The sequence below is a fragment of the Mastigoproctus giganteus genome, chromosome 6, assembly GCF_048544385.1.
Source record: "Mastigoproctus giganteus isolate SK-2022 chromosome 6, ASM4854438v1, whole genome shotgun sequence".
In the NCBI taxonomy this organism is placed as follows: domain Eukaryota; kingdom Metazoa; phylum Arthropoda; class Arachnida; order Uropygi; family Thelyphonidae; genus Mastigoproctus; species Mastigoproctus giganteus.
Window position 1 is genome coordinate 177,810,000 of NC_143580.1, and position 26,447 is coordinate 177,836,446.

A 26,447-nucleotide genomic window follows, 5' to 3' on the forward strand; every position below is an offset into this window, starting at 1 on the left:
ATATGGGTAGAAGTAACCTCAGAGGAACGTACCAACTGTGTGGTACTACATGTGGCAGAAAATGAAAAAGACCTGGGAGTAATTGTGCAGTCAGATATGAAGTTTTCTGAGCAATGCAGACAGGTTGCCAGGGCAGGTAATGGGATTTTGTCAATGATATACAGGAATTTTTCTAGCAGGGTAAAGGAGGTGATTGTCCCTCTGTATAAAGAAATGGTCAGGCCATGCTTTGAGTACTGCGTATATGTCTGGAGGCCTCATTTTAGGAAGGATGTAGATTTGCTTGAGCATGTACAGAGAAGGGCAACAAGATTGGTGAGGCGAATGGAGGGATCCTCTTACCAAGAGAGGCTTAAGTTCTGCAAATTGCAGCGACTGTCATCTCTATAATTGAGATGACAGTGATTATATTTACAGAAAGTTACATGGAATTAATGAATGACTGTTGTCTTGAAGCAAAGACTGCAAGACAACAGTTCTGACCACTAATTCTACCTGAAAAACAAAGGATGTGGCTAGATTATCTAATGTTAAGATTGTAATCATAGGCTTTGCTGGTTAAAGTTATGTTTTTTTTTAAAATACATACAAAAAAAAAAAAAAAAAAAAAAAAGAAGATTGAAAATTATTATCATAAATATTAAAAAGAGAAAGAGAGAAAAAAAAACTTTTTCTGTTAGAAATATGTTCATGTAATTCATCTTTTATAGTTGTAGCTTGTATTTATGTGGACCTTTGTAAAAAAAAAAAAGAAGAAGAAGAAGAAGATAAGATCTCTTATCTTTAATACCTTAACATGATATTTAATGATAACTGATGACAACAAAGCATTGCGTGAAGATAAACATATAACATCAAGTGTCATAGCACTGTTCACTAGGTGATGTTGAGAACTCGGATGGAATGGTCGTTGCAATGAAGGAAAATAACACATGGTGAAGTATGAAATTAAAGGCTCGTTAACTGTGTGAAATGATAAAAAATTCGGTTTTGTTTTGTGAATTTTATAAATTTTTGTTGCCATTGCCAAAGAATTAATTTTTACCCCTATTGAAATCACTACTATATTTTTCATACAGTTTAGATTGTTTTAAAGATCTCTTCTGCACACTATAAAGTTCGTTCACAATTTGAATAAAAGAATCACACAGAGGTATGTAATCTTTATTCGTCTATTAGTTGTTAGCCTGAAGAAGATACTCTTGTGAAGGAAACAAAGGTAATTTGCTTTTCAAAACCTTGTTTAGAAAGGTATCAGATGGAATCTTCTTCTCAGTTCTCTGTTCTTCTCAGTGATGATAGAAAGAAAGTTATTATTAGAATTGTAATTTGCATTATTTATTGTTGAGAACTTTATCTTTTCTTTGGGAATACTGATTTACGGAACTCGAAAAACGCATGATCCGTATTATGCAATTAATGTTCAGGTGGTCAAAATATTATGGCGTTATAATTGTTATTATTCTGTGTTGTGAAAAAAATTGCCTGAATGAAAGTGTACAAGTTAAAACATTATTTATTGCTTAAACAAATGGTCTTTTAGATTTTAGTCAATTTCTTTTATCAGAACAAGGGGGAAATCAGTGGGATTTAGAGGAATAAGCAGGAAACCAGAGATATCAGATTAAATTGTTGCACAGGCATGCTCATTTTGTATTGCATGCAGCTTGGGTTTTCAGAAATCCCAATCTGTGTGTGTGTGATCATTTGTGTAGCAATGCTTTATCACTGCTGTGATGCCTGACCCGGTAGGTCTAGCTTGTTCTTTCCTTAGGTAATCATGAAGCTTGACAGTAAATCCAACTAGATTAGCAGTTAATAGAGTGATAGATCTAAGGATCTGGTTTGGATTGCTGTTGAATTCTGTAGAGGCTTTACTTTGTTTTTTGGCATTTTGTTTCACAGATCTCCAGAGCAAACTAATGCGTATCACTGAAGAAAAAAATTATTTTAAAGATAGGTACGTGTTGACTGTATTTGGTTAAACATGTCACCTGCCTTATAGAACATTGGCAACCATTGACAAGGCTATTTAAGGAAGATATTAAAATTGGTTATGAACACTGTTTAATGTGACCAAATTGCAAAGTTTTAGCATTAGCAGACACATATGGTGCAAGAAAGCAAGTTTATACAGCATCAGCCAAAAAAAAAAAAATAATAATAATCCCGTTTCACCCATCCATTCTCTCTAAAAGTTTGTCCAGTTCTTCCTTGAATTTATTAAAGCTATCAACTTCCACAAAGACCGATGGAAGTTTGTTCCAGCAATCAACAAACTTCGGCTAAAGGCAAACTTCTGCACATCTGTTCTGCAACTGTTTTTCCTCAATTTGAATTTATGCCCCCTCATGTTTATAATCTGAGCAAAAGGAAGAATCCCATCAGCATGGAGCTTGCTCAAACCATTCAATGCCTTATACACCTCAATCAGATCACCTTGCAGGTGCCTAGTCTCTAGACACTGCAATTTGCAGAATTTATGAAGTCTTTCTTGGTAAGAGCAAGCTTTGGTTCTCCTCACTAATCTTGTTGCCCTTCTCTATACTCATTCCAGCAGCTCTACATCCTTCCTAAAATTAGTCCTCCAGACCTGTATGCAGTACTCAAGGTGTGGCCTTGACCATTGCCTTATACAAAGGAATAAATGCTTCTTTATCCCTGCTAGCAAAATTCCTGTATATTATTATTATTATTATTAATAGCCGTATGGTGCAAGGAAGCCCGAGGCTTATACTGCACCAGCAAAAATATTCCCGAGTTACCCTGAAAGAGAGAGAGAGAAGTAGAAAGGAATCACCAAGAAAGAGAAGAATGATGATATCCAGCTCAGGACCCTGGGTGTGCCAAGCCCATACTCACCAGGTGTGAGCCCCTGAGGTAATATATCATTGACAAGATCCTATGACCTGCTCTGGCAACCTGTCTGCACTCTCAGAAAACTTCATATCTGACCCCATTTATCCCCAGATCTTTTTCATTCTCCGCTATCCTGAGTGTAGTATCACACAGTTGGCCAGTTACTCTGGGGTTACCGCTACTCATGTGCAGTACTTTGCATTTGTGAATGTTGAACTTCAATTGCCACCTCTCAGCCCATCTGCTAAACTTTTCTAGATGCTGTTGCAATAGTGTACTGTCATTATCAACCCTGTCAACCTTCGTATCATCTGCAAACTTAGACATTAACCCTGATATACTTTCATCAATATCATTGATAAATACCAAAAACAACAATGGGCCCAACACCAAACCCTGGGGACTCCACTAATAACATTAATCCATAAAGAGTAGTGTCCATTGATAGCAAGTACAGCAAACATTCACTAGTGAGTGGCAATAGTTTATGTTCAAATCCTGTTTGTGATCTAAAACTTTTGAATGAGGAAAAATTCAAAACTCAACACAGAGAACTTAAGAATTGCTTGGTGAAAGCAATACTAAACAGATCAGGCAAGCAGATAATTTTCCAACTTCAATCCAATGTGTAAGCAGGCAAAGCGAGTAGGCTCATTTTAAGTGGCTCTGGCATTTTATTTCAGCAATTTTGTGAAATTAGTTTTACGAGTTTTGTGAAATTTAATTTCTATATTTTGTAAATTTAATCCTTAGTTTTTCTAAGGTAGCTCTGCTAATTTAAATTCCGTCTGGTAACTTCAGTAGCTAAATTTTGACTTTGCTAGTGGATAAAGTTTTGGTGTACAGATATTAAACTATAGTAGTTTGTTAATTGAAATTGACCATATTCTAAATTTAAGTTTTGTAATCTTTCTTAAGTTCAGATTTCACATGAATAATGTTTGTTATAAGATCCATTCATCAATAGATGAAGCAGTGGATGTTGTTCTTCATCAATTCTGTCAGTTTCAGCGTGAGGGTCTACCAAATGCTATTATGAAAGACGGATATTAGGAATTGATAACTGCATAAATGATGTTATAACTTTATTCCAAGTCATGCTTAGCATTTTCTCAAATCCTTGTAGGAATGCCGAGTGTGAGAGGAAATTGAGCTAGGTAAGATAAAATGAAAACTGGGTTCAGATCTCTTTTCAGAATCAACCATTTAGAAAAATTAGATAAGGCCACATATATACCACTCTAAGTTCCTATGAATGCAGATTCAGTACCAAAAAGACAACTAATTCTGAAAAAGAAATAAAATGACAGATACTTCCTTTTATATGGGCACAGGTGATGAAATATCTCAAGATTACTGGGTACTGGAAATGCATGCAGAAAATGACAGAAATTATCCTGGCAGCCATTATTTCCAAAAAAGCCAAGCCGAACCAAAGCTAGACAAACACAAAATAGCTGTATCTTGGAAATGAAAAAGCTTCTACCAAATCTAAACAATAATTGCTGAGGTTTATGTGGTATTTTTGATGTCAGTTATCATATTGAGCATTACAGTCCTATAGGTGTATCTTCCTACAGGAGACAAGTCTATTGAACATTATACCATGCATAGAAAAAAAGACGGGTATCCTGTGCACATGGAGGAGTAGCAATACTCTAATTCTAGAATTCTCTTCAAATCTGTTCCACTTCAAACTTCATTAGAAGCTGGTGAAACGTATGTAATGATTGTGTCACTCTACCATCCACCAAATCACCTATGTTTTCTCTGAACGTAATGATTTTGTCCAGCGACTCCCTCACCTTTTTGTATTCTACTAGACCTTAATGAGCATCATCTGCCAAAGGGACTGCTAAAAGTGAGACCAGCTAATAGAAAGACTTTCACATAAGTAGAATTTTCCATGCTTAAATATTGGATTACATAGCTATTTTTTCCTTTATACAGGCACAAACTTGGCACTTGATCTCATCTATCAGCCTGCTCTCGAAATTTATACTCTCTCTCTCTCTCTCTCAGATTACGCAGTTCTGGATTGATGAATGGTGATCACTATCTGTTGATCTGCATAATATCTGTGGGGGGGGGAATTGCATAGAGATTTAAGGATGCTAACTGTAGTCTATCAGGAACATTCAGTGCTTGCATGAAAATGCCATTCATTTTCTTCTGCTAGCCCTGAAGTGACTTACGGCTCAGAAAATAATGAATGGAATTATCGTTAAATGTAATGGAATGCAAACTACCATAATAATAAAAGAGAAAAGAATAAAGCCTGGAATTTATTCCATTGGCTCTCCTAATATAGTAAAAGAAAACAATAGCAAAGTGCCACTGTTTAGGAAGGTATGGCAAAAAAGAAGCTTGTATTTGTTCATTCCAGTTCATAACTGGTCTTGATAGCGAGTTTTACCACAGTAGAGGCATATGATGCAAGAAAGCAAGCTTGTATAGTATCGGCAATAAAAAAAAAAAAAAAAAAAACCTTCCCATTTCACCCACCTATTCACTCCAAATGCTTCTCTAATTCTGCCTTGAACTTATTAAGTTTTCAACCTCCACTACAATGGAGGGATGATTGTTCCAACTATCAACCACCCGCTGGCTAAAGGCAAATTTCCGCACTATCTGATCTACATTTCTGTTTTCTCAATTTTAATTTATGTCCTCTCAGATGAGTAATCAAAGTTAAAAAAAAAAAAAAATTGCCTGAATTGAATTGATATGGAATAAAGTTAGGCAAAAATTGTCTGACTTTATTCTATATCAGTTCAACATCTGCAGCTCAAGTAATTGTTATTGCAAAATCCTTGGCAAATTTTTTCATTCACTGTCAGCAACATCATGATTTGGGCTTCATCCCCAAAAATATAATGAACACGAAAATGTAATATAAAGAAAAATACAAGATAAACTCATTGTGCAGTTGCTCACTTTCCTATAGTTGAACTACAAAACAGCCTCAGAGAGTCAAAAAATACCACAATAGATGCATAATGATTGAGCATCTAACAGAATCTCTTAAATTTCTCTTACAACTGTACATTAGTATAGGCATATGATGCAAGAAAGCAAGCTTATATAGCACCACCCGAAAAAAAGAACGCATCCGTTCCCGTTTCACCCATCCATTCACTCTAAATGTCTGTCTAGTTGAACTTATTTAAGTTACAACTATCAACCACTCACTGGCTAAAGGCAAATTTCCACAAATCTCCTACAATTGTCTTTCCTCGATTTGAATTTATGCCCCTTTAGGTGAGTAATCTGAACAAGAAGAAGAATCCCATTAGAATTGAGCTTGCTCAGTCCATTCAAGGCTTTATACACCTCACTTAGTCACCTCGCAGGTGCTGCAGTTTGCAGAACTTAAGCCTTTCAGGGTAACACCAACCCTTTGTTCCACACCAATTTTGTTGCCCTTCTCTGTACTCGTTCCAGCAACTCTACATAATTTCTTAAAATGAGGCCTCCAGGCATTTATACAATACTCAAGATGTGGCCTTCCCATTGCCTTATACAAGAGGGCAATCACCTCCTTATCCCTGCTAGCAAAATTCCTATATATCATTGACAAGATACCATGAGCTACTCTTTCAGCCTTTTTACACTGCTCAGAAAACTTCATATCTGACTGCATAATTACCCCTAGGTCCTTTTCATTCTCCGCTACCCTGAGTGTAGTACCACCCAGTTAGTATGGTATTGTGGGGTTACTGCTACCCAGTACGTTACATTTGTCAATGTTAAACTTCAGTTGCCACCTCTCAGCCCATCTGCTCAACTTTTCTAGATCCTGTCGCAGTAGCGTACTGTCATTATTGTCACTAACAACCCTGGAAACCTTCGTATCATCTGTGAACTTAGACATTAAGCATGATATACTTTCATCAATATCATTGATAAATACCGAAAACAACAATGGGCCCAACACCGAACCCTGGGAGACTCCACTTACAACATTAGTCCATGAAGAGCAATGTCCATTGATAGCCACTCTCTGTCTTCTCCCACTCAACCATCCTTTTATTCATTGTAGCAAATTGCCCTTAATGCCATACTGCTCCAATTTGTACGGTAGTCTTCCCTGTGCCACAGTATCAAAAGCTTTCCTAAAATCCAGGTACAGTGAATTCCGGTTATTTGGGACAAATCTTAAAGATCAGAACCCAATTGAGAAAATAGCCAGGGTTTACTTCTCTTAATTGTGACATCATGCTGTTTAATTTGGGCAGGAGACGGCTGCCCAAATTATTACCCTACTATGGTCTCCGACCCTACCACATGGTTTGCTAAGATTTCTAGAGATCACAACCATAAAACAAAAACGTTTAGCAGTCCCTGTTTGTTGGGCATTTCTGTTAGTGAAATCTATTATAAACGGATAGTAAACTAGAACTTACTGAATTTGCGATAATACCGACAGCAGGAATTCTGTGGGTTATTATGGTGAAATGTGTTTACACCTTCATGAAATCTTCAGTCGAATAAAAAAATTAATTTTCAGAATCCTGTCTTCATTCCTGTATTTTAAGTTTCATAACGTTACTCAATTCTCACTTGCGCGTACATGTTAATTGCAATTTGTGTTCTTGTGCCGTGTTCTTTGTTATTGATTGCTTATCTTTTTTTATTGTTTTAAATTTTAATGCCCACACACAAATATCAGTGAACAGAAATGTTAACTAGTTGTTGACATTTCACTAGTACAGTACATAATTAATATGTACTGTACATATCACAGTACATTAATTAAACTATGCATGTAGGCGTAAATTTTTTTTTATTTTGATAACCTCTGGAAAATATTATTCCGATTTTCACGTATCATTTAATTTTTTAATTGGTAAGGTAATAAAGTGTAAATTTACACTTAATATATCTTGACTTTTATAGACTGTGGATAATATTCTTCCTATTTTTGCTAATTAGAATTAAATTAGCAAAAATAGGAAGAATTTTAATTCTATTAAACACTTTAATAGAATTAAAATTCATTTCACAAACATGATCACAATGACTGACGAGTTTTTTTTTTTTTTTTAATTTTTTTTTATGAAAATCCCAAACACGAGAGGTATTAGAGCCTATAGTACTTAGTACTGTGCTTGGATTGGAGGTTGAGAAGATGAAAGAAGATATTTGTTGACATTAGACTTGAACTTCTGTAGACTGTAATTTTCAGGAAATAGGTATGAAGATTGTTCCTGAAAATGGCAGTTGAATGAATAAACGAGGAAGATGAAAAGTTGGTTGTGTGAGTTTGAAGTTAGTCAGTAAATGGATGTTGACTAGTGGCGGCACGTGTTCGGATTGTTTTGTGAAAGAGAGAGCAGGAATTATAGAAGCTAATTCAGAAGAACAGTGCCCATGGAAGTATCTGTAGAAAAGGCATGCAGCAAAACAGTACGTCTATGAGACAGCAAGTGGAGAGACTCTGCTACAGAGGAGTCATTAATAAACCTAACTGCCCTCTACTGAGTGGAATCTAGAAGCCTGAGAGAGGTTTTGGGAGCACCACCCCAGATGTTGAGAACAATATTCCATGGTAGGGCGGATTTGCGATTTGTACAGAGTGAACAGCTGTTTGGAAGAAAAGTAACGCCTAGAACGAAAGAGAAAACCAAGTTTTTTAGATGCAGAGGAAGCAATATTTGTAATGTGCTTGTGCCAAGAGAGATTAGAAGTCAGGGTATTCCCCAAAAGAGATATATCATTTTGCCTAAAAATCAGAGTGTCACCAAAGATAAGCATAGGAGCAGAAAATCCTTTTTTCCATTACTTAAGAAAATTAAAATGATTTCTTCAATACTTTAGAAAGAGTAGAAGTAATTTCAATAGAATGATAATTGGATGGGAGGGATTTGTCACCTTTTTTAGGAACTGGCTGGATATGAGCAAATTTCCAAGCAGAACGAAAAACTCCTTTGGAATCAGAAAGTAAAAAAAGGCAGCAAAGAACAGGAGTAAGTTCAGGAGCACAGGATTTGAGAACAAGTGAAGAAATACCATCAGGACCTGGAGCTTTCTTTGCATCAAGATTTGTCAAAATCCTTCTGACATCCTTTTGATGGAAGACCACAGGAGGCATTGAATGGAGCATATTGGGAATGGTGGCAGGTGTTTTACTAAGATCATTAATACACGAGTTGGAAGAAAAATGGGATGCTAGCAGGTCAGCTTTATCCTTGGCTGAAATGAAAACAGAACCATCTGGTTTTGACAGAGGTGGGAGCAGAGATGGGCAAAAGTTTCGGCCAATAGCTTTGGCAAGAGACCAGAATGCTTGGCTACCATTAGGGCAAGAAGCAAGTTTTCTACTCTTAGTCTGTTCAAAATCTAGTTTGGACTGATTAATAACTGCTTTACAATTGTTGTGAGCTTTGGTGTAGGCAGAAAATGAAACTAAAGAATTGGAAACAAGCAATATGCAACGTTCTTCTCTTGTGAACAGCCTTAGCACATTTATTTGAAAACCACGGTTTAGATACAGGATGAGATTTTAAAGCAGAGTGTGGAATAAATGAATCAGTTCCTACAAGAACAATTTCACTGACGCAATCTGAGCAAATGTTGACATCAGACATTTTTAAACAGTAATCCGAACAAGGAAAAGAAGAAAAGAAAACTCACAGGTCATTCCATTTTGTATCCTTGTAATGCAAGGTTGGGAATAGCCATGAGATAAAGGCTCCATTGGAGAAGAGACAATCACCAATTTGTGATCTGAGGTACCTAATGTGACTTCAACCGTGTAGTTGGAAGGGTTGTTTGTGAGAAAAAAAATCAACTGTTTTGGCCGTATAGTTAGGATTTTCCGGTATCCTTGTAGGTAAATGAACAATCTGGGCAAGATCATTAGTGATTGCAAAAGTCTCAGCATCTCGACCAGCTGGGTAGGTGTGTATAGAAAATGGAAGCCAGCTGGAGCTGTGAACATTAAAATCACCAAGGAACATTTCCTCACTGTTAGGAAAGTTGGACTGGAGAAAGTCAAGTTGCAAAGAGAGGAAGTCAAAGAGCTCCAAGTGATTAGTGGAGTTGGGAGAATTGTAGAGACAACAGATGAATTTGACAGAATGAGTTAGAGATTTTAAGCCAGAGAAGATTGAAAAGAGGAGATTCCAAATTGTCAAGTCTCTGACAGGGAATATCCAAACAGACATTTGCACAAGTACCACCTTTGAGGCGAAAGGAATCATATAGCGAATAATTTGAGCAACTGAAATGAGCAGTAGTTGAATCAACTGATAACTGATATTCTGTCAAAAAAAAGTACATGGGGTTTGGCAGACTGCAAGTGGAAATGGACGTCGTTGAGATTAGAATTGAGACCATGTATATTTGTGAAATGAACTAGGAAGTGTTTACTACATATCGTGTAGTGAACGGTACTTTTCTCTGGTGAGTCTATCGTAATGTGATTTTTATGTACAGAAAATCAGTTGTAAAGCTGTATTTTTAACTATTTACATGAAATTTCACATAATTGGTGCATTTTGGCCCGCTTAATTGGGCCAAAATGCACTAGTCCCTCGAAATAACCAGAATCAGCTGTATATGGTATCAAAATTATTATTTGCATTTAGTTCCTTTGTGACCACATCATAGTATCCAATCAAATATGTCAGACAAGACTTCCCCTTAACAAACCTATGGTGGGTCAGAACTATAATTGCAGTCTTGTCTAGATGGTCCTGCATCGCTTCCTTAACCAGTGACTCCATTATTTTCCCTGGAACAGAAGTTAAGTTATCAGGTCTGTAATTATCCGTGTCACCCATTGCGAATTGGGGAAACATTTGCACATATCTCCAGTGTCCATGGGGATCTCCTCTGAGTCCAAGGAAGCTTTCATAATTATGTCTAAGGGTTTGCTTACTTCCTTTGCTTCCTTCTTTAACTGGATAGATCCCATCCACTCCTTACGCTTTACTTCAAAAATTTCTCCTCCACTTTGCTCTTAGTTAGTACAAAATCCCTGAGCTCCCTGTTAAAGTTTGTTAAACTTCTGGCCTTCCCATCCTTGAATAACCCCTCATGTGTGAATGTAGCTGCAAAATAATCATTAGGTTATCAGCTACCGGAGCGCACGATCATCAGTAATCAAACCATCTATGTTAAGTGGACCACTCTGATTCATCCCTTTCCTTCTAGAGTTTACATAAGTAAAGAACTCTGCTGTTTTTCTTTCATCCTTTGCCAAAGATTTCTCGTAATCTGCCCTTGCTTTCCTAATCTCCTTTGTGACTTGATTACAGACTAGCTTATATCTGCCATAGGCTTCTGTGTTGCCTGATAATTTATATATATCCCGTGCATTTTTCTTCTCTGTCACGAGCCTCATTAATTCATCTGACATTCATTAAGCCTAAACCTTGAATGGTATTTCTTAGTTGGTATTAAAAGCCTAGTACCCTCCATGATTAAGTCCCTGAAGGCTTCTCATTTAGAATTCACTGTTGGTAACATCATCAATTGATCCCACTGTATAGAATTTAAAAACTGTCTGAGATCATTGTAGTCGCCTTTACGAAAGCAAAAACCCTTTCCCTTACCTCTGATGGTAGTTACATCATCTTTAAGTAAATCCCACATTAGTACACTGGGATAACTACCATATAGTGGTTCCTTTATCTGCAGATTCTTAACGAAGAATCATTAATAGTGAAGAATGATTGTTGATAATCAGATCAAGAGTATTACTCTCTCTGGTGGTTGGCTCTCGAATATGTTGCTTTAGAAAATAGTCATCTAATAAATCCACATAATCCTTGATAGTGTTCGACTGACCAACCCACAAGTTACCTTCAATATCTGGAAAGTTAAAATCCCCCAGTACAAGACATTCTGATTTACTAGCCCATTCTAATTTTCTGCAGAATTGCTCATTATACTCATCAGATTCATTAGGCCTATAACACACACCTACTCTCATTTTCTCTTTCCCTCCGTAGCCAGGTGGGAAGGAGCAGCAGTGCATAGCACACGCTTCTTGATTAGACCGGGGTTCGAGCCCGTCACAACCAAATACGGAGGATGCAGAACAGTGAGAGAATGACCACAGCCTATCCCGGAGCAGTATGTCCTTAGTTGTTAATGCTCCTAAAAACCAAATAACAAACAGCTTAGGTCACACTACACTGACTCAACATTGCATTGTCCACCAATGTCAGTTGGATGCACTTTCTTAGATTTTATGTGTTTCTTAACAAACAGCATAACCCGTCCTCCCTTCCTGTCCTGTCTATTCTTTCTGTGCAAATTGTACTCCCCAAATTCCAATTCTGCATTGCTTATATCCGTCTGGCACCATATCTCTGATATCCATATCCCAACACTATCAAAAATATTGAACAACAAGAATATATGTGAAAGACAGTTATCCTAATAATTGGAGGACGCCTATCCACTGTTCTTATATTTTTGTTTCCTGGGCAAGATCGCTCAAAAGTATTCTCAATTTTAGACTTATTTCACGTATCAGCTGCTTTGCGAAGATTCTAGAAAAAGTGGTTAATACCAGACTAGACTTAAAATTAAAAGCTGGAACAATTATTGATAACTCTTTCATTAGAAATGAGCAGTTAGTTATAATATCCCTTGACATGGAGAAAGCATTTGATTCACCCTGGAGAAATGGCATACTTTATGATCTTCGTAAAAGTTGGGGTATATGAGGCCATTTATCATGATTTATACAAAATTTATTGAGGAATAGAACCTTTCAAGTTTGCATCCATAATACTTTACTCCAAACATTTGTCCAAGAAGAGGGGGATACCTCAGACTCAGTCCATAGTACATCACTCGTTGCATTCCATATTGTGTAATTCGATGTGTACCAATGTATACATCTAATTACACAATTTGGACTGTCAGCATAGAGGTGTGTTGTTATCTGCCTTTATGCTGACTATCTTGGCATTTGCCCTCATTCACAAAATATGCACATAATAGAAAGGCAATCACAGGATACATAAATTGAATAGATACATTGATTAAAAATAATAGCTATTCCATGTCTGTTCAAAAGAATGCTGCCGTTCGTTTTGTAGAAAATGTTAAATAACCCTGAGAATTCCCTCAAAGCATACCCTAATTAAATTTTCTGGAGTAATGAAAACACCTTCGTACTTAAAGAAATTAAATATTCTAAGAGCAGTATCTGCCCTAGCATGGGTATCTGACTAACACCATTCTTGCATCTATATTTAGCTCAAATTAGATCAAGATTTCAGTATGGTATCTCCCACCTATGCCTCAACTAGACTCTGTGTTCTCAGATGGCTCAATCCAATCTTAAAAAAACAGAACCCAATCGAGAATATAGCCAGGGTTTACTTCACTTAACTGGGACAGCATGCCGTTTAATTGGAGCAGGAGACCGCAGCATTGGAGATTACCCTACGATTGTGTCTGACCCTACTGTGTGGTTCAGTCGGATTTCTGGAGGTTACCTGTTTATTGGGCTTTTCTGTTAGTGCAATCTATCATATATTGATAGTAAAGTCGATCGTATTGAATTTGCGATAATACTGACAGCTGGAATTCTGTGGGTTATTATGGTGAAATGTGTTTACACTTCCATGGAATGTTCAATCATATAAAAAAATTAATTTTCAGAATCTTCTCTTCATTCAGTTTTTTAAAGCTTCGTAACTTGTTACTCCGTTCTCACTTGCACGTATTGTGTTACTTGCAATTTGGGTGTTCCGTGTTCTTTGTTATTGATTGCTTATCTTTTTACTGTTTTAAATTTTAATCCCACCCACGAATGTCAATGAACAGAAATGTCAACTAGTTAGTATGTACATATTACAGTACATATTAATTATTCTGATTATCGCGTATATTCTTCCGATTTTCGCATATAATTTAATTGGTAAGGTAATAAAGGGTAAATTTTTTATAGCCTGTGGATAATATTCCTCCTATTTTTGCTAATTAGAATCAAAATTCAATTCACAAACGTGATCCCAATGACCGGCTCTTACTACACATTGTATAGTGAACGGTACTTTACTATGGCGAGTCCATCGTAACAATTTGATTGTAAAGTGAACAAATTGTAAAGCGGGGGTTTGTTGTATTTTTAACTATTTACATGAAACTTCGGATAATTGGGGCAGCTGCTTAATCGGGCGAAAATGCACTAGTTCCAACTTGTCCCAAATAACCGGAATCGACTGTGTATGTATGAACCACAATGGGAAAACATTTACTTAAATAGACCACAAATAAATAAACCCATTAGTTATGAGAGTTATCCATCTAGTGCGACCTAAACTTAGTCTGTATTCTTCGAGATAGTCAAGAATTCCCTCCCAAGTTACAACTCCCATGTTGCAAGTTATGCAGTTACAGATTACATGGTGACAGTTATATGCAGCTCAGTTCTGTTATTATACCCGAGCATATACTGATGGTTCAAATATAGACACGAAAGTAGGTTCAACAGTAGGGCCTTTCAGTCTCCACCTTTTGCAACATCTTCCACTGGAATGCAGTGTTTTCACTGCAGTGTTATGTGCTATTCACTTTGCTTTGGAAAATATTTAGATTGTGCTATTCTCGCAAAGCTTTATATGTACTGATTCTCTAAAGTGCAATATGAATTTCAGCTTATCATCGAACAGAACCCAGTAATAAAAAATCTTCAGCTTGTTAGCACAACTCATGGGGAAATAGCGGGAAGTTAGGTTTTGCTGGATTCCAGAGACTTTGGAATTCTTGGTAATGAACAAGTGGATTTTGCAGCCAAAAATGCAACTTGTAAACCTCATTTCAACATAGTTCAGTATCATGAACAGATTATAAATTTGTTAGACAGCAATGGCAGAAAATCTTCCACAATAAATAATAAATCATTCCACATAAATCTTGTTCCTAAGCAATGGGAATCTTGTCTTGCCCATGTACATATTGGCCACGTCCACTAACTCACCTTTATGTGCTCACCTCTTACTATACACTAATGCTAGTTGCTGGCTTACACTGAAAGGATAGAATCCATGGGATACCTGGTTCCTGGACAAAGTGATGCTGTCACCCCTCTCACTAGTGGATGAACCTACCGCTTGGCAGGTATATAGGCACACTGCATTCATGTAGACAGTAATTCGATGTCAGTATGGATACACGTCGTGAGTTGACTGACTTTGAAAGAGGATACATGGATCACTCTATAATGGAGGTGGTACAGAAATTGCACTATCCCTGCTTGACAGTATCAAGAGTGCATCGTGAATATGCCATTTCCAGAATAACATCTCATCATGGACAGCCTATGGATGGAGAAAGGTGGTGGATGAACATGGCCATCGATGTCTGTCTTGCCTTGATTCAGCCAACTGGAGAGCGACAGTGGCACAAATCATCACCGACTTCAATGAGAGAGAGGTGCCAGAAATGTCTCCACCAAGACCACCAGGCGATCATTAGCAGCAATAGGTTATGCGAGCTGCCCATAGCTAACACCATGACACAGAACTCTGCCCCTCAACTGAGCAAAAGAACATCCACATGACTCTGGATGATTGGAGATGGGTATCCTGGTCCGATGAGTCCCATTTTGTTATTTCAAGCGGAAAGGAGGATGCATATCTGGTGGAAGTCACACGAAGCTATGCACATATCGTGTCAACAAGGAACTGTTCAGGCAGGTGGAAGGTCAGTAATAGTCTGGGGCATGTTCCGCTGGCACTCATTGGGACTTGTGGTACGTCTAGACACATCTCTGAACAGTCTAGGTTATGTGTCCATCCTTGCAGACCATCTTCATCCTTTTATGGTCGTCTTGCAGCCACAGAGCAATGGACTCTTCCAGCAGGACAGTGCACCTCCCCACAGAGTCGTGGTGACTAGAAAATGATTCAAAGAGCATTCCACAGATTTTACCACCATGGAAAGGTCCACTCGAGCTTTTGACCCTCCACCCAGGAATGCAACAGAATTATGGACAGCGGTGCATGCAGCAAGCATGGATAGAAATATCTGTGGAACAATTTCATGTACTAGTGGATTCAGTGCCTCACCGTGTGACTGTCCTGGGCGAAAGGTGGGTGTACCTGTTACTAGGTAGGTATCCCATAACTTCCCTCCACTCAGTGTACAATATATTACTTAATCATAGATTATCCAGTATATTCTAAAGAATGAAAAACAGCATTTCTCACACTTATGTTAAACTTATCTCTACAATGTGCCTTAGAAGGTAGGCAAAACATTGAAGAAATCTTCACCTTCTTAAATTAATACATAAGTATGATCATTTTTAAGACTACAAGATCCTTTATTATTCTTTATTCTTTATTGTTCTTTACAAATAAAGAATGTGGAATTAGTAATGCCATATTCTTTATTTGTAATAATAAAGAATACGGAAAACTGAACGTAGAATAGAAATGAATATGAGGAAAGGCAAAATCTGCCATCTTACTAAGAAAAAAAATCCTGAAAAGATTTTGGAAACAGAGATGAAAACAAATACCAGGAAGGCTGTAAGATGTTTTGTGGCTTAGTTAAAAAAAATTTCAGAGCAGGGTGAAAAATATAACTATAGTAAAACATTGCATTTTTTTAAGAAGTGTAGCGTGGCCTTGACTTTTTTAGCTTTTGTGCCAGTAATTCAACAGCAGTGTAAGTGAGTATTCTATAATTATAATTTTTTGTGATTATGTAAATTCTACATCATTTACAACAAGAGAGAGAGAGAGAGAGAGAGAGAGAGAGAGAGAGAGAGAGAGAGAAAAAAAGCTTTTAGCCTTTGATTTTAATATGAATCCATTTGCCTTTGATATAATTGCCCGATTTGCAGTGACCTATGAAGCTCTAAATCTTGAACCTCTTAGATTTAATGTTTTATAAGAGAAAATCTTTCTAGGTTATTTCTGGAAGTGATGGAATGGCATCTCATGTAGATGAAGTTATGGGAGAAGCCGAAACAGAAGAAGTATTATCAGAATTTGATTTTCTTGGGCCAGATTCAAGTGAGGGTGCTGGAGAAGCCCGTAGTCAGGGAGATGGCACTGAATGGGGTGAGTTTTCTATCTTGATAACTCTGTAATTTATGAATTCGGGTGGTTATTTTTCAGCAGATATTATATCACAAGTATATTCATCCTTTTACTATCACAATAATAAAATACAGTAAATAAAAATTTCTTTTGTTTAAGCATGGTCATTCAAATCTCATAACTGTGAAATTAGACATGTTACAATGTTTTTAAATTTTCTATTCAGTGCTGTAAAATGTTGCACCCCATTATGGATTTTTATTGGTGTGTGCGTGCGCCCTCTGTTTTGAGGTCAAATCTGTTTTCTTAGTTATCTTTCAAGTTGCATATATTATTTCCAAAACAACTGTTAATAAAACATGAACTATGGGTCATAATCTTTTTAAAAGTGTAGCATGGGCTTGCATATTTGCTTTCATTATTAGTAATACCATTTATTCTTTATTATTCTTTACAAATAAAGAATATGGAATTAGTAATGCCATATTCTTTATTTGTAATAATAAAGAATATGGAAAACTGAATGTAGAATAGAAATGAATATGAGGAAAGGCAAAATCTGCCATCTTACTAAGAAAAAAAATCCTGAAAAGATTTTGGAAAACAGAGATGAAAACAAATACCAGGAAGGCTGTAAGATGTTTTGTGGCCTAGTTAAAAAAAAATATCAGAGCAGGGTGAAAAATAACTATAGTAATCAAAAACAACAAGGATGAAGGTAAAACAGAAGAGAAGGATATTTTAGACGTATGAATATTTTAGAATTTTCAAGATTTGTCAGATAAATCTACCCACAACTGCATCACGAATTACACACCACATTATAAGCATATTGCCAACAGTATGGTATAAATAATGGTTTACTTATCTGCCTGCTAAATTCACATAATCCATACATTTCTGGCACAAGAATTACCTGGTTTTCTTAAGTTAATGATGGCATATCGTTTTGGCAAATGGGATGACTTCCGATATTGTTACGTCAACAAATGCTGTTAGATAGCTGTTTCCAGATCATATCACACCCAGGTATGGTGGCCAGCAACATCCAATTTCATGGTGTGTGCTTGCCTGCACGTTGTTGTCAAGCTTAAACTCAGAATTTGAGAAGAAATACTAAGTATCCCATCTGGTAGTGCTGTTCTGATTAACAGAGCAACATGCACTTAAGATTAGATATGTCTTCATCATCAAAGTAGATGTCATCGTCAAAAAAACAAAACTATTCTTTTCTGTAACTGAAGTTGGTATGTTTATAATTTCTTTAAAACCCTCACACAGGCACACATGCAACCACCTTAATGAGTATTTAAGATTTTATAACTTCCTGCTTTTCTACATCTCCTTGTAATTTGATTTGTTGGCAAAGAAGCTGAGGGCATCACTGAAGAACCTAAAAGGGTGAAATAGGAGATATTTTGAATGTTATTTTATTTTTATGAAGAAAAGGTCATGGTAAATACCATGTAAGGGGAAGGCAGTAAGTGTAGATGAAATTAAACCTGAAATAAGATAGCTGTTATGAAAATAGTCATTTATGGTGCTTACATCACATTTTCCAGCAGTCATTATTCCAAAGAACAATTTTCAGTAGATTGGAGAACACCATTATTAATTCCTTTACACCAATATATATATTAAAAAAAGGAAAGTAAAGTTGAATGCAGAAATTATAAAATAATTTCAGTCTTTGTAGTGTATAAAGCAAAATGTTAGTAGTCAAGTATTTCAGGATAAAATAGAGAACAATGTTAGAAGTATTATTATTCAATATGTTTTTTGGTATTAGTGAATATTTCTTGGGTATTATTGAATATCATTAGGAAGAACAGTCAGTTTTTAGTCCAAATAGGAGATGTCAGAATCAACTATTTGCAATAAGACAAATTACAGTACAGAATTCTTTTAAGACAAGAACGTATATTAAAAATTGTTGTTCTTGACAAAACATACAGAAACTACCTAGAAATCTACTCTTTCAAATTTTAGAAAGAGTCCACACAGTTTTATGTGGGCTCTGTCTGCACAAGGGCAACACTATTGGGACTGTATCTGTATATAAACTTAGAAAAGTTTACATGAAAGTTCTAAATTTGCTTTGGAGATTGAAGAAAGCATCGAAGCTAGGTTTCATTCGTAGGTTTAATAAAAGAATATAATGTACTGGCAAAGTTTAGTACGGAAGGTTTAAAAATTGGATCCTTATTTGTAGATAATTTTGTGCTATTAAATAGTAGCTTGGCAGATTTTCAAGCAACAGAATCTCTGGATAAATTCAGTAATAGTTGAGAGAATTTGGCATGAAAATTAGTCATGTATAAAGAGGATTTGATATTGTTGGGAGAAATGATAACATAATTTCTCCCAACACTGGGAGAAATGGAAAATTTAGAGCATAAATGAAATCACCAGAATTTTCACCAGGGTAGAATTTTCTCTATCTGAAAAGTTTTTATGAATTATACATGGAAATGAACATTAGACCTAATAAAGCAAGAAGACACCAGTTAAACATAGTTGTTTGAAGCAAAATACAAAATATTTTGGTCATTCTTGTCGTTTTTGTGGCAGGGCTGGAAACCTGGTGGGAGGAAAAAGCCATACCTTCCAGGGCCAAAAAGAACAGTAAAATGTACTACTCCTTGGCCTTTAGAGAAGCTTCTAGCCAGATTACCAAAGATGATCTCAGCTAAATGTCAGAAAGCAGATACAGCTTCACATGTCTCTTGGACGTGTCAGACTTATCTATCTTCCTTTTTATAATCCAGAAAACCTTGAACTCATTGAATCCTGAGAGGCAGAATTGGCATCTCCAATCAGATCACATAATATTAGGAATAGAGCACTAAACACAATCTGAGAAAATATCAGAGATACAGTATCTATCTTTAATGGAATGACCTTCAAAATCACAGCTCATCATGCTTTGATCTTGATCAAAGGAATATTAAAAGGAATGCTTGAGGAAGAAATAGCAAAGGAACAAAGCTATTTCAAGGAGGAATAAAAACCAAAAGAATCGACTTAAATGAAGCTATCCTACAGAGAAAGACTTTTATTTGGAATACCTAACTGCCAAGTACACCTACCAAACCCACTCTAATATTATAAATACCTATATTTTGCCACTTCACAAGCAGCGTCATTATCTTTGTGGAAACAAAGATCATGACACTAATTCTTTTACAGTCAGCATTCTGTGCTTTCTGAACTGCAAAGGGAGTTATATAGCCTACTCTATATAGTGTAGTAGATGGAAGAAAAGGGAATTCAAAAATATAAAACTGATACAAATATGATCTATCTAGAAGTGAAATGAATGATAAAACCATTACTTATAAATTGTCCAACAAGTATAATTCAGTATAAATACAAACTGATTTTACAGAATCATTCTAAGGAAAGATACAATCCATTTACCGGCTAAGAAATATATCAGAGAAAGCTCATCTGTCATTTGCATCTTCTGACATCTTTTTGCACAGTGGGCAATACAAATGCCCATAGTTTTATGTGTACTCTGTCTGCACAAGGGCAACACTATTGGGACTTTAACTGTATATGGGTCCCAATATATCTGGCAAGCTTATTGAATGAATGCTAAAGCACCTTACTTCTTTTTACTTAATGATATCATGCATTCTTACTTACACTTGTATAAACCCTCATGACCACTGTGTTAGATCTGCTTGCACACCCCTCCATCTTACCCATATGATCTTAGGATGTCAGATATGGGCATGCTGTTTGAAATAGAACTTATGATGTCAGACAGTATATATGATAGCAATCATTTCCTGGCCATAGTCGGAATAACAGAAAAATCCTCCTGCAACATTAGCCACCCTTGTTGATGTAAATTAAAAGATGCGAACCAGAAAAACTCTGCAAGCTGGCTGTCATTGTTAATCAAGGGAAATTTTTAATCACTGTTTATTAATACTGTGCAGAATTTTTATAATTCTCATTTAAATGGATATTTGTGAATATACAGAATTTTTGAATATTAAGGGATTAATTTTGTCAATATGACAAAGAAAACAAATTCAGAAATGTACTGAATTTTAGGAGAGATTCAGTAAATTTCTCACACATTATAGCAAGGTTGCAGAATTTAATGTTTGCTGCCATTATACAGTTTAAAGCAATGAGTAAAAATAAGTGGTAGTTTCTTTATGTATAATTATACATACCTTGGAGAAAAAGAATCTGTATTTTTATTATCTGCTGTTTATTACTCATAATCCAACCAAAAAAAATTACATTTCTCTCTTTTTTGCATTTTGCTTTCAGTAAACTTCATTAAGTGTGAATTGCTCTTATTATGCAAGCTGGTTTATTCCATATTATAGGGGTCTGCAACCTGCGGCTCTTTAACTTTTAGCCCACATGAAACAAAGTTTGAAATGGAGTTAGAGGACTTAAAAATCAAGGGTATGTGGAGTGCAAGTCTAAAATGCCTTAAAACTGAACTTGAGGATTTGGAGAGGCAAAAGGCTGCCCTTGCAATTCTACATAAATGGATGCCAATAGATGAGTTGAAAAAGCAAGACCAAATTGTGTTAGATGCGTGGTGTAGCTTACCGGACACGTATATAAATTTGAAAATATTTGTGGTTGACTTCTCTCAGTTTTTGGTTCAATGAATTTTTGCGGGCAAATATTTTTGAACATAAAATATGTTAAAAATAAATCAAGAAACCGTCATAACAATGCGAGTCTCTCAGCATGCTTAAAGATGAAAATTATGGCATACTTCCCTGATATTGAGAGACTCGCTCAGTAGCAAAAGTCACATTAATTAGAAATATTATTAATAAATGATACTTCATTATATATATTTTTTTAATAAAACACCTTCCCCGCTGTATTCCATTTCTTAAAAAGCTCCCCCCCCCCCCAGCTTCAGCTGAAGTGTGGCTCTCTCTCTCTCTCTTTTTTATTTTTTTTTTATTATATCAAAAATGGCTTTTCACTCAAAAATGTTGCTGACCCCTGCCATATTAGAACAACTGAAAGTGGTAGACAAAAAAATGACGTGTCTGAGTACAGTTGAAAAATATATACTTGATTACAGTTGCAAAATTTTTCCTTGAAATTAAATTTGTTTATCTCTCTCTCTCTCTCTCTCTCTCTCTCTCTCTCTCTCTCTCTCTCTGTGTGTGTGTGTGTACATGAATATATACTAAAACAAATTGGGCATTAAAAATATTGCATGTGTGCACGCACGTATGCACACAGCGTAGCAAAGTAGTATTGAAAATGAGAGAAAAGCTCCATGAAGCAGCTTGTGTTTAATCTTTTCCTTAAAGAGCAACTTTAGTGTTAGCATTAGCATTATTAGAGAACATGATGCAAGAAAGCAAGCTTATACAGCATCAGCCAAACCCCCCCCCCCTTCCCATTTCACTGATCCATTTATTCCATATGTTTGTCTAGTTTTGCCTTGAATTTATTTAAGCTCTAAACTTCCACAACAGATAGAAGTTTATTCCAGCAAACTACCTGTAGGCTAAAGGCAAACTTCTGCATATCTATTCTACAATTGTCTTTCCTCAGTTTGAATCTATTCCCCCTCAGGTTTGTAATCTCAGCAAGAGGAAGAATCCCATCGGCATTAGGCCTGCTCAATCCATTCAAGGCCTTATACACCTCTATCAGATCGCTTCGCAGGTGCCTAGTCTCCAGAAGCTGCAATTTGAAGAACTTAAGCCTTTCTACATAAGAGCACCCCTTTGTTCCCCTTCTCTGTACTCATTCTAGCAACTCTACATCCTTCCTAAAATGAGGCTTCCAGACTTGTACGCAGTACTCAAGGTGTGGCCTGACCATTGCCTTATACAAGGGGATAATCATTTTCTTATCCCTGCTTGCAAAATTCCTGTATATCATTTACAAGATGGCATGACCTACTCTGGCAGCTTGTGTGCACTGTTCTGAAAACTTCATATTTGACTGCACAATTACCCCAAGATGTCTTTCATTCTCCACTACCCTGAGTGTAACACCACATAGCTGGTACATTTCTCTGGGGTTACTGCTATCCATATGCAGCACTTTGCATTTGTCAGTGTTAAACTTCAGTTGCCACTTCTCAGCCAATCTACCCAACTTTTCCAGATCCTGTTGCAGCAGCATACTGTCATTACTGTTATTAACAACCCTGCCAACCTTTGTATCATCTTCAAACTTTGACATTAAGCTTAATATACCTTCATCAATATCATTGATAAATATACAAAACAACAATGTGCCCAATGCCGAACCCCTGAGGGACACCACTAATAATATTAGTCCACGTAGAGCAGTACCCATTGACCACCACTCTGTCTTCTCCTACTCGACCATCCTTTTATCCATTGTAGCAACTTTCCCTTAATTCCATACTGCCCCAGTTTGTACAATAGTCTTCCATGTGCAACAGTATCAAAAGCTTTCCTGAAATCCAAGTATGTGATATCAGAATTATTTTTTGCATCCAGTTCCTTCAGGACTAAATCATAGTATCCAATCTTATTTTCCCTGGAACAGAAGTCAAACTAACAGGTCTGTAATTACTCATGTTGCCCTTTGATCCTCTTTTATGAATTTGGGTCACATTTTCACACCTCCAGTTTATGGGGACTTCCCCTGAGTTTAAGAGAGTTTTCATAATTGTGTCTAATGGTTTGCTTACTTCCTTTAATATAACTGTATAGATCCCATCCACTTTAGATGCCTTTCTTATGTTCAATTTCAATAAATTCTCTTCCACTTTGCTCTCAGTTATTACAAAATCATTTATCTCTGTGCCAGAGGTTGATAAGCTTCTGGCCTCCACTTCCCTACAGACTTTCTCATGTGTGAATGTAGATGCAAAATGGTTTGTCAGCTATCTGAGAATGATCATCTCCAATCAAACCATTGATATCAAATGGACCAATCTGATTCATCTCTTTCCTTTTTTTTAGAGTTTATATAATTAAGGAAGTCTTTGCATCCTTTGCTAAAGATTTTTCATAATCTGCCTTCACTTGCCTAACCTCCTTTGTGACTTGATTACAGACTAGCTTGTATTTACCATAGAGTTCGGTGTTGCCTGACAATTTATGTGCATCCCATGCATTTTCCTTCCTTTCCTGTAGGTAACATCGTCAGTTGGTCACACTGTAGAGAACCTAAAAAATCTCTGAGACCACTGTAGTCACCTTTACGAAAGCAGACTTAATTTACGTGCACCAAAAATTAGGTTTAGCTCCACACAGTCAAGATAAATATTACAACTTTAATCAAATGTGTGTTGTTAAAGCTCTTCCTACCCAGTGGGCTCTAGCTCAGCTGCTTAAAAGTAACTTCAAACTAGTCAGTGTTTGTACAGGTACTCTGTGACTAGCTTACAAAGTCAAAGTTGTAGAAAAGAGAAGTGTCACCATTTTGTGTGCAGATTACGAGCATTAAACGAAATAATATCCCAAAATATGGATACTCTCTCTCTTTAGAAGGTATGTGGTATGCACATAACAAACAATACAGCACTTGTTTTAATGTACAGCTCATATGATTTGAGCTGAAGGACTGTTATGATGGGAAAAACAGAACTCAGCAGTCTTTGTTATTGTGTGGGAAATGGAACAATGATCCTCCCAGTACATATAATCATTCTCTTCAAACTGAATGCATACATCCAGATACTTGAAGATGAAGGAATTGTGTTAATCACACATTTTATATCTTTAGTGATCAGTGTATCCCCCCAAACCCATGGTGTAAACAAATTGGATTATGTGTGTGTGTGACTGTGATGTGAATTCTCCGTGATTTTGCATGCAATTCTTAGGACAGTGAAGAGAATTATAAAGGTTCTGTGTACTGATAGTGGTATTAATTTTTGCAAGACACCATAAAAATGATTTCATAATGATTTGCTTGTAGGGCTTTTGTAGTCTTTTTGAATTATACAAGCCATCACACATATCCCAGACCCAATTTGCCCTTTGAATTTCATTGTAGACATGGTTTGAATAATCCATAATAAATTGCATATAACTGTATGTTGTTGGTCAGGGAATGGTATTGAATTAGAAACACATCACGATTTGAATTAAAGATAAGGTACCATATTGGAATGAACAGTTGCAGAAGGAAGCGCAACTTGTCATTTAGTTAATAAAGATGATAAATGAATGATGGATGAACTGAATCTAGGGGTGTTCCCCTCTGCCTCATTCTCTTTCAAACATTAGACGTCTGTTCCCCAAATCTCAGCTCCTCCTACTTCATCTGAAACCAATTACATGGGTGTCCTATGACTGAAAACTTCAAGTTTAAAAGAGAATGAGGCGGTTGGGGGACAACTCTAGATTCAGTTGATTCATCATTAATAGAACAACCAATCATAAATAGTATGGGCTAATATCCATAAAATGAAAGTGAGAAATTGAACTAGTTTTTTGACTTTCCTAAAAACACAAAAGGTATTAGAACATATAGTACTTGAACCATGCATTGGTTGAAAGCTGGGAAGACAAGACATTTCTTGATATTAGACTGGAATTTCTGTAAATTGTAAATTTTGGGATAGAATTATGTTATTGTGTTTAGAAATTTGTCATTGAAGATGAGCTTAGAAGCAGCATTCACTGAATTGATCACGAGTATTTGAGTAGTTGAAGCTGTTTGTGTTGGATATTTCACAAACACAGTATGGAATAGTAGTATGTGATCATAAGCAAAACTATGGATACGATTTCTAATCAGTGGAAAAAGGTCATTAATATAAAAGGAGGAAAGAGTTCGAGAATGTACAGGCATACCTCGATTAACGAATAGGATGCGTTCCACGAAATTACTTCGTTAAGCGAAACTTCGTTTTCAGAGGTAAAAATACTATGGCCAGAATAGGGATACGTTCCTACGTAAAGAAAATGAAAAGCTTTTTTTCGAACAAAGAAAAGTTTTATTAAATAAACAGTCAACTTACATACAAAGTGAAATCACATTTTAAAATATGAGGTTAAAGTTGATTGTTTATGCTTTTTTTCTCTTTCATTTAACAATTGCCTATACGGAGTTATTGCATTTAACACTGATCGCTTAACTATAACACTTCTTCCTAAATCGGGATCATTTTCACTAAAAAAATTTAAAATGTTTTCAGTGTCATTTAAGCACCTTTTTAAATCTTTGGTTGTTAACACTTTTTCGGCAGGAACTTCTTTAACTTCGCCTTCATTATCTTTGTCTTCGTTGCTAACAAGGTTTTCTAAATCTTCCACTGAAAAACCATCATCTTCGGCATTCAATAAATTTCTAACATCCTCTTCATCGACATTTTCGAAACCTATTGATTGAGCCATCTGGATAAGTTCATTTCTAATTTCTTGGATGTTATTTTCTTCTTCTAGTACAACTTCTGGCCATATTTTGCGCCAAACTCCATTTAAGCATTTCTTAGTGACTTCTTTCCAAGAACTATCAATGTTTTCAATTGCGTTTTTAATGGTGTAGTTTTTCCAAAAAGTTTTAACTGTCATTTCCACTTTATCCTCTAGTTCAGTTAAATTGCTTAAAGTTCGACGCAGATAATAA

At 36.2% G+C, this 26,447-nt stretch overlaps 1 protein-coding gene across 5 annotated transcripts in view; it reads left to right on the plus strand.

The window, feature by feature from the left end:
• LOC150084775 (striatin-3-like) overlaps positions 1–26,447 on the plus strand; it is a 751,872-nt gene that overhangs the window by 231,089 nt on the left and 494,336 nt on the right. For all 5 annotated transcript variants that reach the window (XM_090376594.1, XM_090376597.1, XM_090376596.1 and 2 more), the window contains exon 8: positions 16,748–16,901. In XM_090376594.1, the coding sequence (XP_090232720.1) occupies positions 16,748–16,901 (154 nt within the window). The remainder of the gene's footprint in view (positions 1–16,747; positions 16,902–26,447) is intronic.